The 20045-nt window shown below is 46.9% G+C and overlaps 2 protein-coding genes across 4 annotated transcripts in view; both read right to left on the reverse strand.

The window, feature by feature from the left end:
• Positions 1–8937, reverse strand: part of FBXW2 (F-box and WD repeat domain containing 2) — a 126602-nt gene extending 117665 nt beyond the window's left edge. Inside the window, exons 1-3 of one of the 3 annotated variants that reach the window (XM_061550631.1) lie at positions 8819–8937; positions 3795–4077; positions 1565–1793 (exon numbers count right to left, since the gene is read on the reverse strand). In XM_061550631.1, the coding sequence (XP_061406615.1) occupies positions 1565–1793; positions 3795–4061 (496 nt within the window). In that variant the 5' untranslated portion in view covers positions 4062–4077; positions 8819–8937. Of the gene's footprint in view, positions 1–1564; positions 1794–3794; positions 6182–8818 lie in introns of those variants that run through there. The other 2 variants (XM_061550629.1, XM_061550630.1) reach the window with 2 other exon arrangements.
• An 8011-nt stretch (positions 8938–16948) lies between these two features.
• The window catches only part of LOC133341836 (protein Niban 2-like), a 52631-nt gene continuing 49534 nt past the window's right edge, over positions 16949–20045 (reverse strand). Inside the window, exon 14 of the mRNA XM_061550610.1 lies at positions 16949–18424. Coding sequence (XP_061406594.1) covers positions 17508–18424 — 917 coding nt within the window. The 3' untranslated portion in view covers positions 16949–17507. The remainder of the gene's footprint in view (positions 18425–20045) is intronic.

The following is a 20045-nucleotide window of genomic DNA, read 5'->3' on the forward strand; positions in this document are numbered from 1 at the left end:
CAACATACATACATACATACGAGGGGGTAATTTGCTTCATCTACCATGCTGGTGAAACATTGGAAAAAGTAGGAATACCCATACTCTATCCCACCACATGCAACGTGCCAATCACCGAACTGCGATATACCCATTTATACTGCTGGGTGGACAGAGGAGAAGAGGTGGAAACACATTCCTGCGGAGGGAGCTGGTAGGAACGTTGGGTTGCTCAGTCAATTGCCAGGGTCAACGGCGGCGTGGTGTATTCCGCAAAAATGCCCGACTTTGAGGGCGGGCACAAGCCGGCGTTGAGTTTTATAAGGGCACCACGGGGTGACCAGCCCCTCCCCACCCAGCCCCACCCCTCCCACCCCCCACCCAGCCCCTGCCCACCCCACCCAGCCCCTCCCTGCACGACGGACGGACAAAATAATCCCCTGTGGGCTGGTGTAACCAGGAAGTTCCTACCAGTAAAAAAATGCACATGGTTTCAACTGCGGCACGAGAAGGTCCAATCAAACAGGGAATCTCTCGATTCCAAGTCTAACCAGGTGCTAAATATAACACCGCAGCATCTATAATTATTGATATGGTCTTCAAAAAAATGTCACACTCATAACCTGGTAAAAAAATATACAGATCCAGTACACTGTTTTAATTTAATGTATTTAAGATACAGGGAATAAAAAGAATAAGGCACACGTGACAACGTTCATAAAGCTCTAGTCAGGAAACTACGATGAAAGAGACAACTCCGATTGGAAGTTTCTCAACTTAAACATTCATGGCAAGTTTGATTCAAATTAGTTATTGTTCGTATATTTTAATGGCAACACAGCTGAGTAGTTGTTAAAGGAACTGGTCCCACAACAACTCCCAAGCCTGCCAAAAGAGCACCATAAATATCCAAGCATGAAGACCTTAGGATAACAAATTTACGAGGGTGAATCAGGAGACATGGTTGAGCTCACAGTCCTCCCTCGTTCAGCCCCACCCAATTTTACCCGGTCACACCCACTCAATTACTATCCCTGCCCACAGTGGCCTCACCCATTCTGTTGGCCACCCTACCGATCATAGGCCCCACCAACTACTCTGCTAGTCCCACCCACAACTCAGGTAGGCCCACCCTTTACACATACCGTGAATTGAGCACGAGGCAATAAAATCTTAAACTGAGAAAGAAAATCAAGATTTTCACAAGCTTCCAGACAATGGGAGAGCCTTCCTTAAAGCAAGTCTGTCCCAGCCAAATCAATACATCTGGTCGCCTCATGAAGGCCCTGTGACTTTTGTGGTGCCAAGGTCACAAGATGTTAACTCCCTCGCCTGGTATGCAGGTCGAGAGTTTGATCCTGACCCCGATGCCTGTATATTGAGTTTTCATATTCTCCTGTGGTCATGTGGTTTTTTTCTCCAGGTCCTCTTGTTTTTAGAGTATTTGGCTGCTAAAATTCCTACATGATAAGCCACTTCGTTGGTCTATGATTTATAGCCACGTCTCTTCTAAAAAAGCGCTATGTAGCTCAGTGGGCCTTACCTGGTAAAATAAAACATGGTTATAGTCATTAGTTTAGTTTACCTGTGCACAGTAGACCATCTTTGTAGTAGAGGGCATAGACACGGGCACTGTGTCCCAGAAGCGAGGAGGTCTCAAAGGCCTGCTGCTTTCGCAGTTGACGCAGCCGCCGGTTGGCCTGGATGTAGGCGCACTTCCAGTGGCGGCCATCCTGCGTGCTGCACTCATCCGGAACTCGCCAGCCCAGCTCACGACATGCAGATAGCCACACTTCGCTACAGCCGTTCACCACCTGTAAGAGATATGGTGGCATGACTTAAAGAGAGTGACTGGAGTTTTGGTGCCAGAGAAAAGGAGAAAACTTATTCTTATATTTTGGTACTGAAAAAGGAGGTTCCATGATGTATATGTTCCCCCCGAGCTCTCATTACTCTGATCGTGCATTGTGTTTGAGTTGTACTCCTTTGGTATCCTCTGGTCTAACACCGTTTGAGACGAGGCTCAAAAGAAAGATGTCTCTGGTGTGGACCATTTAGTTTCAAGGACAATGCATAAATTATCAGAGTATGTGTTTTGTTTGCATTCTGACCACAAGTATTGTGGTTAATGCAGACATGATTCCTTGTAAGAAGGTTTCAGTTTTGTTGCCAGAAAAAGGGGGAAAAACCTATTTTTATAGTGACTGGAGTGTCACACACTGGGTCATAAGTGTGATGCGTCTGATGGCTGAGAATAACAAACTTTATGAGCACAACAAAAATGGATAAACATGTCACCTTTTTTTAGCACCATGATTATTAACCAATATACAAAATATAAATAACTTTTACAACCCGCACGGCGTGAAGAGGCCCTCATGAGGTAGTGGACTGATAAAACAGGCTCTACATTTACATACTGTACTGTATATATGCAATATTCTTTAGAGCACATATGTCCAACAGGGATGTAATGAATTAGACTGAATTTGTTACACTCACAATGCCTTTGTGCATTAAAGAGGTGTTTTGTTACAATACTGAAGTGTAGATTATTGGTTCACGAAAAACATGCAGCTAATGTGATTCTCTATACACAAAACTGATTTGTAAATCAAATCCTGTCCTAGAATCATTAAAATAAATATAATAAAGTAAGTTTTATACAGCGCCTTTCAAATTAGTATACTCAAATATGATCAAGAAGGCAGTGAATTATTACATCACTAATGTCCAATTCATAAATCCCTTTCCTTTTTATTACTTTACCTTTTGATTATTTTACTTTCTACCATGTCCATTGTTTCGAAAACTACAGGGCGCTACCTACAGAGACATGCCAGCTCAGACATATTCAAAAACTGTTCCATAAAAAAAATCTGGCATATCTATTGCAATGATAATTGTTTCCAAATACAATACTGATTGTTAGCATATTTTACATGCTCATTATTTTTTTAAATAATCATCCATTTGATTCAAATGGAACAATTATATTTTTTCCAAAGCCACTACACCATCATACACCTGAAGGGCATGCAAATCATATTAAACACTGCTTGTTCATGTAATGAATGGCAAAAGATTAACGACAAGATTTGCAATATAATTTTATAGCAGTACATTTTTGATGGAGCAAGATAGCTCCTAGGAGTATCACATCATCAGTTTTTCTTCAAATTCCGTTGTGATGACATGTGTACATCATCAAAACAGAACCAGAAGAAAAAATAAAATAACTTTATCGGTACTGAGGTTCACGCAATGCCATGCAGGGCATGTAGCACAGTTTAGCGCCAGCTATCATAGTGCGGTCGTGTCGCTACAGTTCTCTGCAGTGAGTACAACGTCTTTAAAAACAATGGAGCTATGCCTCTCGAAATAAATTTAACGCTGAACCACTTGTGCATTCCGAAATTCAGCGATGAATGGGACGGACCCTGCAGCTTGCAGTCTTCTCGGAATGGCAAAGGGTTAAGGACCAAAGTATGGTGTGAATCGTGCACCAGTGTGGATATGGATATATACTCTTAGTTTTTTCGGTAAAGTCACGTAGGTAAAAAATGAAATTAAAATTTATTTTAATTTCATTTTTTACCTACTTGAAATTAAAATGAATTTTAATTTCATTTTTTACCTACGTGACTTTACCGAAAAAACTAAGAGTATGAATCCTTGCAGTCACGAAAGTTTCAAATCTAGAAAAAGATATGGATATATGACAGCATGCAACACAGAGCTCAGCGAGAACGACGGCAAAAGCGGGGATGGCCACCCCAGCATAAACGCCCCTACAGAGGGCCTTACGCAGCGACCTTATTCCACGAGCGGCACACTAGGCAGCACGTGAGCAGGCTCCTGGGGTCCAGCCATTTGAGCAGGTGAAAGCTGAGCTCCAGCGGCAGCAGGCGCAGGAAGTCACGCTTCAGCAGTGACTCGAGCTGCGTCGACAGGTGCCGCAGTTGCGTGGGGCCGCTGCTGGCAATGAGGACGTCCAGAACAGCGTTGCGCTGCCCGTCCGACAGCGACACGAAGCCCCGCGACACCTGCTGCAGCCACGACTCAAACTCGCACCCCTCCATAACACGGCCCACATCACTGTAAGATACACACACCATGTGGCAGTCACAATGTATTTCCCGGCTCTCACGACGAAATATAAGTCAGCCGTGTGGCACCTCCAAATGAGTACGGTTAGCTATGCACGGGTGCGAAAAAAGTTAAACATACATACGTCAAATGTCAAACTTTCTTAACCGGTGTAATGATTAGATGTAGGTTTCCACGTTTTTGCTGTATAGCTAACCTACATGTTTCCTGACTGTACCGCATCTTGTTCTTCAGTACGTGAAACATTTAGTATGAGGCTTTTGGGGATAAATCATTAATGACAAAGATTTGTTCAGTAAAATGCACACCACTGAACAAAACCTCGTATATTTAAACAGGTGATAATCCAGTGAGATTATATGCTTTGGGATGGCTTGAAATGTAGAAGTTAGAACATAACTTGGGTTTTAATCAGTCAATATTTATCTTTCTGTCGTTGATAGAAATGTAGATAGATGTAGCCGCATCATCGGTCGTGATCTATCCACTACTAGATGAATGCCTCCCCAAGCCATTACTACTTGGAATGCAAGAATCCATCTAGCTCCTCCACTTGAGCTGATCGCATTCCTCCATCTCCGTGGTGGATGTGCTCTTGGGCATGTTCTCTCCTTTGGCTGCCACTGTCATCAAAGCTCAGCCACCAGCCATGATCCTTTCTATGACCAAGCTCACTTTCATAAAGTCAATGTGTCTCTAATGTGTGTGTTCCCTGGTCCATGTGTTCTTCTTTGTGTCTCAGTATAATTCGAAGCAGGCTTCTCTCCACGCTTAATTACGCACTTTCACCAATTGTAAAATTTTCTGCCAGATTCCTTGTATCCGATCCATGTCACACATGTTCATACACACCGACCGAAATGTTTCATATTTAGGCACATTGGTATGTACTCCAACCTGCTCTCATCCGTCTATTTATTTAATGTTTTACAAATCTCAGTCCATCTGCGATACCTGACATTGGTAAGCATACTTTGATCTGTTTAACAGTTGTGTTTCTCCAATAAACATCTTCAATAGTGTTGTGAACTTGCACATTTATCCTGTGCCCAAATTCCAATGTCAATTCTCAAGTCGCTGTGAAACAATTTGATAAAAGTTGTTTCCTATTCCGACTCCCGCTTCTCATATGTTGTATTACTTTCTTCATGTGGTGTTCCATCCTTGTCAACTGTTTTAATTTCGAAATATATTTTACTTAAGCCTCAGTTTTGCAGCAGCTTGGATGGCGGATGGCTACAAAAATAGACATTGGTTGAAATCCCCTTCCATACACACTCTACAAAACTCAGGCACAAAATTAAAAATGTATTTATCTTTTCCAGAATGTGATTTCGTTGGCTACTAATTGTCCCATTGTTCCCAATTATGTTCATCTTACCTATAATAGGCATTATTTGTCTGTCTGTCTCTATGTGTCTGTGTGTCTGTCTGTGTATGAAACTTGCGAAGGATTTGGCTCGCAAACCGTGGGTTTTACATTTTTAAAAAAGTAGCCAAGTACCACGCCATAAACACTGTGGTGAGCCAGCGATATTACGTTTTCCCATCCATCAACTTTAAAGTAAGCTAAATTAACAATTTAGTGATATTTACTATTTCTTTCCTTACGCCGCTCTGCGAGCGCCAAAGCACGCATTTGCGCATGCGAGACAAAGCTGACCGGGGGTTGCCCCTAGCAATGCACACGTTAAAAATTAAAAAGAAAATACACACAACGCTGAGATAAATTCTTCAAAGTAATATGTCCTCTTCTCCCCCCCCCCAACCCCAATGTGTGCACTTACTACTATAGGGTCGTTAGATACTAATATTATAGCACTTAGATACTATTATCGTAGAGCGGGCAGGGGGATGGTGGGGGGGGCGTAGGTAGCGGCCAGCCTGCCAAGGTGCCACCTCGGCCGGCTGGGCAATCTAGGCGAGGCCGGGGGCTCTGCAGGGACTAGGCCTCACGACGACACTCTGTCAAGTTAGTAGTTTGTGCTATAGAGTCGATATATACTGCTATAGAGTCAGCATGTACTACTGCAGTGATAACAGGTACCACTACAGTCAGTAAGCACTGCTGTAGTGAAAGCAGGAACCACCACAGTCGGTATGCACTGCTGTAGTGATAGCAGGTTCCACCAGTCGGTATGCACTGCTGTAGTGAAAGCAGGCACCACCACAGTCGGTATGCACTGCTGTAGTGATAGCAGGTTCCACCACAGCCGGTATGCACTGCTGTAGTGATAGCAGGTACCACCAGTCAGTATGCATTGCTGTAGTGATAGGATACCACCACAGTCAGTATGCACTGCCGTAGTGAAAGTAGATACCACCACAGTATGCACTGCTGTAATCACCACAGTCAGTATGCACTGCTGTAGTGATAGCAGGTTCCACCAGTGGGTATGCATTGCTGTCGTGATAGCAGGTACCACCAGTCAGTATGCACTGCTGTAGTGATAGCAGGTACCACCACAGTCAGTATGCACTGCTGTAGTGATAGCAGGTTCCACCAGTGGGTATGCATTGCTGTAGTGATAGTAGATACTAAAACAGTCAGTATATACCACGACGGTCAGTAAATACTGCTAGTCAGTAGATACTACTACGGTCAGTAGCTATTGGTATAGTCAGTAGATAGTACTGTAGGGCCAGTAGATCTTACTGTCAGTAGTTACTACAGTCAGTAAATACTACTGTACAGTCAGTAGCTACAACTAGAGTAAATAGATACTACTTACTCTGTAGTTGTATGTAGAGTGTGTAGGTATATATACCTACGCAGGGGTAAAAATGTTTTGAGGGGGGGGGTCGACAATTTTCGGAAACCTTTTACATCAAACTATTTACCCCCCACTTTTTATTACTTTTTGGGCTTCTCCAAGCCTCTGATGGCTTTGTTGGTGGAGAAATGGACAAACGGCCTACCGGGCTTTCACAATAGCTTCGTATGTGTATGTAATAATCCTTGGTTCGTTCGGTAAAGTCACGTAGGATTCCTGCAGTCACGAAAGCTTCAAATCAAGATTGTAGATGTAATAAAAGTTTTTAAGAGAAGTTTTGAAATATATTTTTCTCCTGGGCAATGCCGGGTAGTAAATCATCAGGGGCTAACGGGTCTGTAATTCTCGTCATCAGTTCTTGTGTCAACCTTTTGAATCGAAGGGTGACTGAGAATATGATGCATAATAACTATTTGCTAAATACGTGTCAGGTGATGGGTCATTTAAATCAATCACGGATACAACGAGTGACAGACCATTCACACAGCTGTGGCTATATAATACTATACTGTACAACTTGTACAGTTTCATTTGTATGGTGGGGTTAACGAATAGTAATACTATTAAACTTAAAATTGCTTCGAATTACACGAGTGTTAAATTACCTCTAGTTATTATCAGCAATTGCCTAGATCCCATTCACAAGGAAGAGCCGTTAAAGCGCACAAATGAGCGCGGTTCTGCCCAAGAAAACTCAATTGCATGACCTTATCATGGGTTCAATACAATTAAAAGCGGTGGGAAACGTTTTAAATCATCGCTAACGGAGCACTTCACGACGGCAAGTCCGCAACAACCTGGTCCTCACCACGGGGACCTCGTCAGAATAAGTCCTGCTCGATCCACTGCTACGTGAAGGCCGAGGTTGGGAAGCGAGATCGTGGTACATCGCGGGGTCGTGAATAGATGCCCACAGATCTACGTCGTAGTGGCAATGTAACGCGTGGCCCGCTGATAGTCAACAATGCATCCAATTCGTACAGCGTGAAGGTGCAGAGGCTTGCTGCTGGTGGTAGTGGTGGTGGTGCTGGTGATGGTAGTAGTGGTGGTGGTAGTGGTGGTGAGTGCTGGTAGTGGTGGTGGTAGTAGTGGTGGTGGTAGTGGTGGTGCTGGTGGTAGTGCTGGTGGTGGTAGTGCTGGTAGTGGTGGTGGGTAGTGGTGGTGGTAGTGGTGCTGGTAGTGGTGGTGGTAGTGGTGGTGGTGGGAGTGCTGGTGGTAGTGGTGGTAGTGGTGGTGGGTAGTGGTGGTGCTGGTAGTGCTGGTGGTGGTAGTGGTGGTAGTAGTAGTGGTGGTAGTGGTGGGTAGTGGTGGTGCTGGTGGTAGTGCTGGGAGTGGTGGTGGTGGTGGTCCTGGTGGTGGTGCTGGTGTTGGTGGTGCTGGTAGTGGCGGTGCTGGTAGTGGTGGTACTGCTAGTGGTGCTAGTGCTAGTGCTGGTGCTAGTGGTGGTGCTAGTGGTGCTGCTGGGAGTGGTGCTGGGAGTAGTGGTGCTGGTGCTGCTGGTGGTGGTGCCAAGTGAAGCACGAGTCAACTAGGCCGCGGCGACACGGCGACGATGACGAAGGACGATGGGGGGTGGGGGCGGAGAAAGCGCGCGACCCACCCCCCCCCCCCCAGCTGAGGGTTGCCCCCCCCCTACACCACCGCCCCCCCTACAACCACCACCCCTCCTACTACACCACCCCTACTACACCACCACCCTCCCTACACCACCACCCCCCTACACCACCACACAACCCGGGCAGGCGGGCGGGCGGGCAAGCGCCGCCGTCTCACGAGGGGCGAGCTCGAGCGGGCGGCAGAAAGAGCGGGAAGAGCGAGCGAGCGAGCGAGTGAGCGTCTGTAAAGGGGCGCTGGTGGTGGATGCGGTGGTGGAGGTGCTGGAGGTGGAGGTGGTGGACAATTCGCGGCGGGCTCGCCACAGCTTGAGCGGCTCCCGCGCGCGGCGCGTCGCTTACCTCTCTGCCGCGGCACCCACGCGCCCCCCGGAAGCGCGCGCGCGCACGCCGCGAGAGGGAGGGGCCAGTGGTGGTCTAAGGGAGGCGGGGCAGGGGCGTTAAGGGGCGGGGCGTTGGCGCTAAGGGGCGGGGCGTTGGCGCTAAGGGGCGGGGCGTTGGAGCTAAGGGGCGGGGCGTTGGAGCTAAGGGGCGGGGCGTTAGCGGTAAGGGCGGGCGTTAGCGGTAAGAGGCGGGGCGAAGGCGCTAAGGGGCGGGGCGTTGGCGCTAAGGGGCGGGGCGTTAGCGGTAAGGGCGAGGCGAGGGCGCTAAGGGCGGGGCGTTGGCGCTAAGGGGCGGGGCGAGGGCGCTAAGGGGCGGGGCGTTGGCGCTAAGGGGCGGGGCGTTGGCGCTAAGGGGCGGGGCGAGGGCGCTAAGGGGCGGGGCGTTGGCGCTAAGGGGCGGGGCGTTAAGGGGCGGGGCGAAGGCACTAAGGGGCGGGGCGTTGGCGCTAAGGGGCGGGGCGAGGGCGCTAAGGGGCGGGGCGTTGGCGCTAAGGGGCGGGGCGTTAGCGGTAAGGGGCGGGGCGACGGCGCTAAGGGGCGGGGCGTTAGCGGTAAGGGGCGGGGCGAGGGCGCTAAGGGGCGGGGCGGGGGGGCAGCCGCCACCTGCACGCGCGCGCGCCGGAGATGACGTCAGAGCCCCGGGAGCGTAACCCCCGTGGCATCGATTCTATTGAGTCGGTGACCGGAATCATGGAATCGATTCTAATTTGTAATTTTTTTTTTACAGAAAATTGTTAGGATATTAGAACGTATCGTTTTCCCGCATGAAACGACTTTGTGTTTTACGCGTACAACTCCATGGGGCCGCGTCACCTTTTGCGAGTGCATCTTTTCAGTCGCACTATTTTTGTGATTTACCATTCTGAAACGTTGCACTCGAAATTGTTTTTGTATTAAATCTTGACTTAAAGCTTTCGTGACTGCAGGAATTCATATTCTTTGGGTCTTTCGGTAAAGTCACGTAGATAGGTTTAAAGAAAATAACAAAAAAAACTACGATATTTCTATCGCAACACAAGCGGTCGTCATCAGGAAAATGGGGTAAAAGGAAAACTGTTTATGAAGTTTAAAATGGGCGTAGCCCACGTGTGTCAGCAGCATGTGCGGGGCAGCTGATGTTAATGTAGCCCACGTGTGTCAGCAGCATGGGCAGGGCAGCTGATGTTAATGTAGCCCACGTGTGTCAGCAGCATGGGCAGGGCAGCTAATGTTAATGTGGCCCACGTGTGTCAGCAGAATGGGCAGCTAATGTTAATGTAGCTCACGTGTGTTCAGCGGCGTGGGCAGGGCAGCTGATGTTAATGTAGCCCAAGTGTGTCAGCAGCATGAGCAGGGCAGCTAATGTTAATGTGGCCCACGTGTGTCAGCAGCATGGGCGGGGCAGCTAATGTTAATGTGGCCCACGTGTGTCAGCAGCATGGGCGGGGCAGCTGATGTTAATGTAGACCACGTGTGTCAGCAGCATGGGCGGGGCAGCTGATGTTAATATAGACCACGTGTGTCAGCAGCATGGGTGGGGCAGCTAATGTTAATGTGGCCCACGTGTGTCAGCAGCATGGGCGGGGCAGCTGATGTTAATGTAGACCACGTGTGTCAGCAGCATGGGTGGGGCAGCTGATGTTAATGTAGACCACGTGTGTCAGCAGCATGGGTGGGGCAGCTGATGTTAATGTGGCCCACGTGTGTCAGCAGAATGGGTGGGGCAGCTGATGTTAATGTGGCCCACGTGTGTCAGCAGCATGGGTGGGGCAACTAATGTTAATGTGGCCCACGTGTGTCAGCAGCATGTGCGGGGCAGCTAATGTTAATGTAGCCCAAGTGTGTCAGCAGCATGTGCGGGGCAGCTGATGTTAATGTGGCCCACGTGTGTCAGCAGCATGTGCGGGGCAACTAATGTTAATGTGGCCCACGTGTGTCAGCAGCATGGGCGGGGCAGCTTATGTTAATGTGGCCCACGTGTGTCAGCAGCATGGGCGGGGCAGCTAATGTTAATGTGGCCCACGTGTGTCAGCAGAATGGGCGGGGCAGCTAATGTTAATGTGGCCCACGTGTGTCAGCAGCATGGGCGGGGCAGCTAATGTTAATGTGGCCCACGTGTGTCAGCAGCATGTGCGGGGCAGCTTATGTTAATGTGGCCCACGTGTGTCAGCAGCATGTGCGGGGCAGCTAATGTTAATGTGGCCCACGTGTGTCAGCAGCATGGACGGGGTAGCTTATGTTAATGTGGCCCACGTGCGTCAGCAGCATGGGCGGGGCAGCTAATGTTAATGTGGCCCACGTGTGTCAGCAGAATGGGCGGGGCAGCTAATGTTAATGTGGCCCACGTGTGTCAGCAGCATGGGCGGGGCAGCTAATGTTAATGTGGCCCACGTGTGTCAGCAGAATGGGCGGGGCAGCTGATGTTAATGTAGCCCACGTGTGTCAGCAGCATGGGCAGGGCAGCTGATGTTAATGTAGCCCAAGTGTGTCAGCAGCGTGGGCGGGGCAGCTGATGTTAATGTAGCCCACGTGTGTCAGCAGCATGGGCGGGGCAGCTAATGTTAATGTAGCCCAAGTGTGTCAGCAGCATGGGCGGGGCAGCTGATGTTAATGTAGCCCAAGTGTGTCAGCAGCATGGGCAGGGCAGCTAATGTTAATGTGGCCCACGTGTGTCAGCAGCATGGGCGGGGCAGCTGATGTTAATGTAGACCACGTGTGTCAGCAGCATGGGCGGGGCAGCTAATGTTAATGTAGCCCAAGTGTGTCAGCAGCATGGGCGGGGCAGCTGATGTTAATGTGGCCCACGTGTGTCAGCAGCATGGGTGGGGCAGCTGATGTTGATGTAGCCCACGTGTGTCAGCAGCATGGGAGGGGCAGCTGATGTTGATGTGGCCCACGTGTGTCAGCAGCATGGGCAGGGCAGCTGATGTTAATGTGGCCCACGTGTGTCAGCAGCATGGGCAGGGCAGCTGATGTTAATGTGGCCCACGTGTGTCAACAGCATGGGTGGGGCAGCTGATGTTAATGTGGCCCACGTGTGTCAGCAGCATGGGTGGGGCAGCTGATGTTAATGTAGCCCAAGTGTGTCAGCAGCATGGGCGGGGCAGCTAATGTTAATGTAGCCCAAGTGTGTCAGCAGCATGGGCAGGGCAGCTGATGTTAATGTAGATCACGTGTGTCAGCAGCATGGGCAGGGCAGCTAATGTTAATGTAGCCCAAGTGTGTCAGCAGCATGGGCAGGGCAGCTAATGTTAATGTAGCCCACGTGTGTCAGCAGCATGGGCGGGGCATCTAATGTTAATGTAGCCCAAGTGTGTCAGAAGCATGGGAGGGGCAGCTGATGTTAATGTGGCCCACGTGTGTCAGCAGCGTGGGCGGGGCAGCTGATGTTAATGTAGCCCACGTGTGTCAGCAGCGTGGGAGGGGCAGCTGATGTTAATGTGGCCTACGTGTGTCAGCAGCATGGGTGGGGCAGCTGATGTTAATGTAGCCCACGTGGGTCAGCAGCATGGGCGGGGCAGCTAATGTTAATGTAGCCCACGTGTGTCAGCAGCATGGGCGGGGCAGCTGATGTTAATGTAGCCCACGTGGGTCAGCAGCATGGGTGGGGCAGCTGATGTTAATGTAGCCCAAGTGTGTCAGCAGCATGGGCGGGGCAGCTAATGTTAATGTAGCCCAAGTGTGTCAGCAGCATGGGCGGGGCAGCTAATGTTAATGTAGCCCAAGTGTGTCAGCAGCATGGGCAGGGCAGCTGATGTTAATGTAGATCACGTGTGTCAGCAGCATGGGCAGGGCAGCTAATGTTAATGTAGCCCAAGTGTGTCAGCAGCATGGGCAGGGCAGCTAATGTTAATGTAGCCCACGTGTGTCAGCAGCATGGGCGGGGCAGCTAATGTTAATGTAGCCCAAGTGTGTCAGCAGCATGGGAGGGGCAGCTGATGTTAATGTGGCCCACGTGTGTCAGCAGCGTGGGAGGGGCAGCTAATGTTAATGTAGCCCAAGTGTGTCAGCAGCATGGGCAGGGCAGCTGATGTTAATGTAGATCACGTGTGTCAGCAGCATGGGCAGGGCAGCTAATGTTAATGTAGCCCACGTGTGTCAGCAGCATGGGCGGGGCAGCTGATGTTAATGTAGCCCACGCGTGTCAGCAGCATGGGCGGGGCAGCTAATGTTAATGTAGCCCAAGTGTGTCAGCAGCATGGGAGGGGCAGCTGATGTTAATGTGGCCCACGTGTGTCAGCAGCGTGGGAGGGGCAGCTGATGTTAATGTGGCCCACGTGTGTCAGCAGCATGGGCGGGGCAGCTGATGTTAATGTAGCCACGTGTCAGCAGCATGGGCAGGGCAGCTGATGTTAATGTGGCCCACGTGTGTCAGCAGCATGGGTGGGGCAGCTGATGTTAATGTAGCCCACGTGGGTCAGCAGCATGGGCGGGGCAGCTAATGTTAATGTAGCCCACGTGTGTCAGCAGCATGGGCGGGGCAGCTAATGTTAATGTGGCCCACGTGTGTCTAACCCAAAAAACCTCTTATGTAGGCTATAGTGATTGAGCAGGCGTGGCTCCGATGTTACAACAGGTGGAGATGATGAAGAGTTGGGTTGGCTGCTCACCACTTGTAGCCATTAATGTGGTAACCCTAACCCACGAAGCCTCACGTATGCGGCATATCGTCTTTGACGAAATAAACCGGAATGCGCCAGGCTTCGGACACGAAGCAGGATAGTGCCTGGATGGTGCTTGGATGTGTAATGACAATAGAGCCTGCATGCGGTATGAGGGGACTAGTGGCCACGGGAGGTAATGACGGGTATCGGTTGTGAGTGCGATGGGACTGGTGGCTACGGGAATGTTCGAGAAGGAGGCGTGGTCAGGTGACGGGAAAGGACGGTGGAGTCTGCCGGTGGAGCGAGCGTCCAGAATCAGCGAGAAGGATCGAGAAGGGGGGCGTGGCCTCGTGTCGGTATAAAAGGGAGAGATGCGCGCGAGACTCGGGGCTGTTGCAGTGGGGGTCTCCGCCTGATGTCAAGTGAACGTGCCTTCAATAAAGTGCCATCTCAAGAGAAGTGTGTCAAGCCGTCATTACAATGCATAAAATATGTTATTAGGCTGCAGAGCTACGTTGTAGGCAAGCAGAGGGCAGTGCATTAAAGTCTATTTCATTGTTGAACTGTACTGTGCTCTCATGCATATCCTCTGTGGCTTCAACCCCAACTGACCAACATGAAACCTCCCGAGTAGGGGGTAAGCCGTCAAATCCGACAGAGTATTAACAACAATTGTACCCGCGGCGAAGAGTTGCGTATTATTCACTCATTGCGACGCCGACTCACGCAGTTAACAGGATTGAGAATCGGCACTTGGTCTTCATTCTCGTATGGCTGATGCTGATGTAGAGCTACAACTAATTTTACATTTGAGGCGGTTGACAGGCACTTAATGGCACGCGGTAATTCCACACTCTCCACTGGTCTCATTCTGCCATGGGGAAATCTCACGCCACCCACTGGATATTGTCAACTGCCCATGAGCTAAATTGAGAGGTCCGTTAAAAATAGAGGGAATCGAAACCGATTGCTTTTTAGTTTGGTTCAACCCAAATCTATTTTAACGCATACCTCTAAACCCATACGGTTTACCCCGTATTCTTGTACAGGTTTTCAGGTCCATACGGCGTACAGCCGTTTCAATACAGGCAACCTTTTTTTTTGTTTATTTGTGTGTCTCCCTTGTGATGGGATTGTAAGATGAACGCTGAGATTTATAAGGGCACGGGGTGACTAATACGGTCTGAATTGTTCAGTAATAAGGTAGCCACTGATAAGGTGTTGACAGGTATGTTAACGGTTTTGGTTAACCGGTTGATTTATGAAAACGTTAATTACTTTCAGACTGATGTGGCTTGTTCACATTCATTTAAATAAATTGTACGTATGTTTATAAAACTACAGGCAATAATATTTAGCTATTTGTCTACTACTTTTTAGATGTCTTGTACCAAAGGATTATTTTTTTTTTAATAAAAACCAGCGTTTCCTCTTTTAAAATTTTCTGTTCACAGATGTTATTTTTATACCTTGATTTGAAGCTTTCGTGACTGCAGGAATCCATACTCTTTGGTTCTTTCGGTAAAGTCACGTAGGTAGAAAATAAAATAAATCACGACGTTTCGGGCGCAACACAAGCGTCCGTCATCAGGTGGGAAGACACTGCTTCTTTAGCTTTCCCACCTGATTACGGACGCTTGTGTTACGCCCGAAACGTCGTGATTTATTTTATTTTATACCTACGCGTCTGTACCGAAAGAACCAAAGTGTATCTTTATAACCGTTCTTAAATGGTGCCTTGAACAATAAATTACACTCGACACATTATTGAAGTACGCCAGCATTGTTTAATGCAGATATTTAAAACCCTTTGGGAGGAACTACTATCACCACAGATACAGGCAAAGGAAACCTCTGTTTCACTCAGATTTGTATTCAACCGTAGATAGGATTTACTCATTCAATAATAGACTTTAGCTGTTAGTGGTCGTTTCCAATTGCCCTTTCTTTCGCTTTCAGTAAATGAAATATAAAGGGTCACTGCTTCTTTAGCTTTTTGTAGAGTTTGAGTTTCGGTTAGCAGTTATGCTTTGGAATAGTATTGCCCGAGACTTCTTTATTTTGTTTCAAACCAAATCATCGGTGCATTTTGTATTTGCGGCATTTTTAGGTGCGCAAGGCTCTCAAGGTGCCATGTTTCACAGACACATTCTGCAGTAGGTGGGGTGGGGGTATTGCTACGTTTCCTCCCAATTGAGTAATTTGTGGGAAATTTTTCAAATATGGACAGTGACACCAGCAAATGGCCTAGCCCATTTCGAATGTCACGGGATTTATTTATAAATATCCCCTGCGAAGGAGACGGCACATTAACAATGAATATAGCCACATTATTAACCAGGGTGACAGCAGGGCTAGAACCGCAAACCTTTGCAACAAGTGGTAAACTGCACTTCCACTCAGCCATATTATCACTTAATTCTAGATTTGAAGCTTTCGTGACTGCAAGGATTCATATTCTTAGGTTTTTTCGGTAAAGTCACGTAGGTAAAAAATGTAAATTTTAATTAATAAAAAAAATCACGACGTTTCGGAGGCAACACAAGCTTCCGTCTTCAGGTGGAACAGTCACAGCACGATAGCTGTATCAAGTAAGAGGCTAATGTTGACACATCATAGCATATACTCTTACTTGATACAGCTATCGTGCTGTGACGGTTCCACCTGAAGACGGAAGCTTGTGTTGCCTCCGAAACGTCGTGATTTTTATTTTATTTGACTTTTATTAATTTTAATTTTTTACCTACGTGACTTTACGAAAAAACCTAAGAATACATATTATCACTTGGCCATGTCATGAATCCCATCTGTGTGAGAAGTAGTCTCTAGCAAGGCCGTCTCGTGTATAGACACATATTGCGGGTGAATTCGAGGCTCCATCCAATCACATCACGTCAGTCAATGGTAACAATAATATTCTAACTATATTAAACACATATTTCACTTACTACGTAGCAACGTTCCCTTTATTGCTAAATGAGCATTACAGTATTTAAATAGAGTTAGCAAAAATAGAGGGGGGATTTAAATTAAATGTTGAAGATTAAAAGTAATATGTACAGTAATGATAATGTAAATGTTGGTCAAAAGGCATTTATACATTGCTGGCCACGAGTAAGAACATCATATGCCAACAAATGTACGTCAGTCATATTTCCCTTGTACTTTTGCTAATAAATAAGCCCGATTTAAATGTTCAAGCGATAAAATGAAAAGCTTAAAATACATTAAGATCACAGCATGACAAAATACAAATGTACCTGTGTACTTAAATGCGAATAAAATATTACACACACACTATGATGAACACTGAAGCATGCAAGAAGACGCAATTATGGGAATTAGCATTACTTTGTGTTGCAGCAGGGTTAAAATACTTTTCCATGCATAGAACAAAATTGACAACCACATTTACAATGTAAGTAGAAATATGAACGAAACGAAAATTGGTTACTTCGTGTGGTGCCACATAAGATGGTGTGTTGTAATATAATTATGTTTTAAAGGATACCAAGAATACCTACGCTGGAATAAAACACGTCATGCAACATTTTTCAGAAAACAAATAATCCCTGTGAAAATATTGGTGCTAAAAACTATTCGTATGGAATGCATGTATAACAAAAAATTGCCACAATTTACACGAGTGTTTCTGTTCACAATGTAAAAATACCTTTTTTTCTGTAGCTGTGGAGTGGCAATGAATCAAACTTGGTGACATTTTAATACGCACTCTTGTAACAATAAACCCCCCTTAGTAATATACCAAGTTATTTTAATAAAAAGCTAAAAAAAAGACCTTCCTTGTAATAGCAATTGTATGATTTGTTTGTCATTCTTTCTATTTACAAGTTTAGAAGTGGCAAATGGAGTGGTGGAAACTGGCAAAAGTGTCTGAAACTTGCTTACACGTTGAACATTCCCCATAATGAATCACCTCTTTCCACTTAGGAAAAATGAAGCATATTTATAATACCTATGTTGCTCCTCTAACATGTAACAAAGTAGCAAAAATGGCCGTTGTCAGGTTTTGTGCTCCGCTGTAAAATTGTGATTTCACAGTTGCTAAAAAACAGAATCGTTTGCCTCTTCTTCTTCATCATCATCACCATCATCTTTTTTTTCAAGGGCTGGGGACGCATTGGCAAACCCATTGCACACATTCGCATTTTCCTGCTGTTCATCACGACTGCGTGCATCGCGCCCCCCTTTTCCATCCACATTGTCCTGCAGAGACCTATACTCCACCTCGACCTCGGTGTGTGCATCCTCTGTTGAACCTCTGTAAGATGACTTCTTCCTGCTGCCCCCCCGCATCACCGCCGGGCCACCAACGTCTGAAAACTCCTCGACCGGTAGGCGCACCACGGTCAAGGCATCCAGAATCTCCGAGACGTCACCGTCCGAATTGCGGTGCCACTTTGGTTCGGCCTGATCGAGTAGGGTCATCGTCTGCGTGGGCGCATCCGTGCCGGTGTCTTTGCTCGGGCTCTGGTGTTTCGGGGAGGCGGCTCGACGTGCCACGGCCGGAGATTCATCGAAGCCGTTCTTAAGGTCGCTGTCGAAAACGCTGTCTTCCGAAACGTCAAACCCTTCTTGCTCCCGAGAGGGCGCCTTGTGCAGCACCACCTGTGGGATTTCAACTTTACGATGCTTCTCTCGCTCACTTTCAAATTCTCCCGCGGAAGCAGAGACCGCTTCCTTCTTCTGCATGACCGAGGGCGTGTTGCTTGCGGCGACCGGTGATCTATTTTCCGGGCTCTCCTCCTCCTCCTCTTCTTCCTCAATGGCGATCTCACCTGGCTCCCTATCTAGGTCGTCGGAGGAGCGAGCCTGTGGGTTGAAGGCGCTGAAACGAGCGGCCTTCCAGGGTGTCTGCTCATTGGCGAGACGCGCCAGCAGGTTTGGCTCACTGTCTGCCGGTATCATCACGCTGTCACGGAAGAGCTTGTGCTTGTTCTCGTTCGTGGCTGCTCGAATCGCTGCGACAACAATCCGAACGTGAAACGTCATCCAAACGGAAAAAGATATGAATCATTTTTTGCACAAGTGTTTTGTTGTCCTTCCCCCGCACCTCCGATTAGCAAAGTTGGCTATGTATGGTGAGAGAGAAATTCAACTAATACATATATACACAAGTGGTCATAAATAAATTTGGATTCGATTTTTTTATTTTTTCCCCTATTCCAAATATTGTATCGGACTCATTTGTCATGGACATTTTCCAAATCTCACAGAGCAGTAGACCCCATATGTAGGAGAATGCCTGCCGAAATCAAGTAGCCTTTTTCTTTAATCATTTACACAGTATGTGGTACATTTTCCCACACACTGTGCTATGATATTGTTTGACTGTCATATAGAAATTTGTTATTTTTTAATTCTATTTTCGAGAATTTTTGCCAAATCAATAGCAAAACTACATTTTATATGATGTGTCCTTTTTTGTGTTGTCAATGGAGACCGGGACTAAGACCATCAATTCGCTACACTTGAGAACCAAATTAATAACGGCAGCTGTCCAGATTTCAACCAAACATTCTAGATGTGCAGGCTCAGCATTCTTACTTCCTAACCCACCCAGCCATCTCTTACACTAAAAAGTTGAAGGCTTAAGTCTGAGATGCAAACATGGACTAAACATTTCAGTAAATCGTTAATATAAAGTCTAATTGTGTACACCACCACCACGCAAACCCAAAGCCCCATTCGCTCTGCCAGTAATAGAAATGTCAATGTGTGTGAGATGCTATTAAAACATTGATTAATTTTAATTTCGTTTGTATCATGTTTTTTGCTTTCAAAAAAATAACTTGCCAAATATACGATTATGTTCGCTGCATAAACATGTAATAGTGGTATATTGCATGAATTCTGAATAAAATATTACATTCATGTACGATGAGCATAAGATGACGGTACATGTTAATCGATAAACTGATACATCACTGCATACCACAAGTCACTGAATGGACTGTAAAATAAACAGACCCCTGTTACCTATTTCAGCAAAATAATTATAACCTTGATGATCTTACTAATTAAATTGTCATTTTTAAAAGTATAATTTTAAAGTTTGCTTTGAATAATACTCGAACTGAAAACGAAAATGTTCTGTAGAATTCCGACAGCATACCGAAGTCATCGTTCTTTTCACGGTCACTGTGTTTCCGAGTGACGACTAAATGATTGGTTGGTGCAAAGGTGATTTAAACTGCGGCTCAGTTTTGTGTACAACTCTACATTTTCTCACAATTTGGGGCTGTATCACGTGTGGTAAGAATTGGTGGCATTTAAATCGCTACAGGACACAAATAGTAACCTCCATTACACCACCAGAGAACACAAAATTGGTTCATAAACAGCACTTGCAGCACACAAGTCCTAATTTTGGAATGGCTTTCAAATACCAGTTGCTAGCCAATTGAGTCACTGCATCTCGTTTGCACTTGAGATCTGGACAAAACAGGTTGCTTAGAAAAAAAGATGCATCTACGAAAATATTTGTGGTATCCAGGCATGGTGTCATCAAGGCACGTCACGTTTCAAATGTCACGAAAATGCTGAACAGAAGATTCACCGGACAACTATGAGGACGTGCAC

This window comes from Lethenteron reissneri, chromosome 12 (genome assembly GCF_015708825.2).
Source record: "Lethenteron reissneri isolate LAM-NWPU_2019-01 chromosome 12, ASM1570882v1, whole genome shotgun sequence".
NCBI lineage: Eukaryota > Metazoa > Chordata > Hyperoartia > Petromyzontiformes > Petromyzontidae > Lethenteron > Lethenteron reissneri.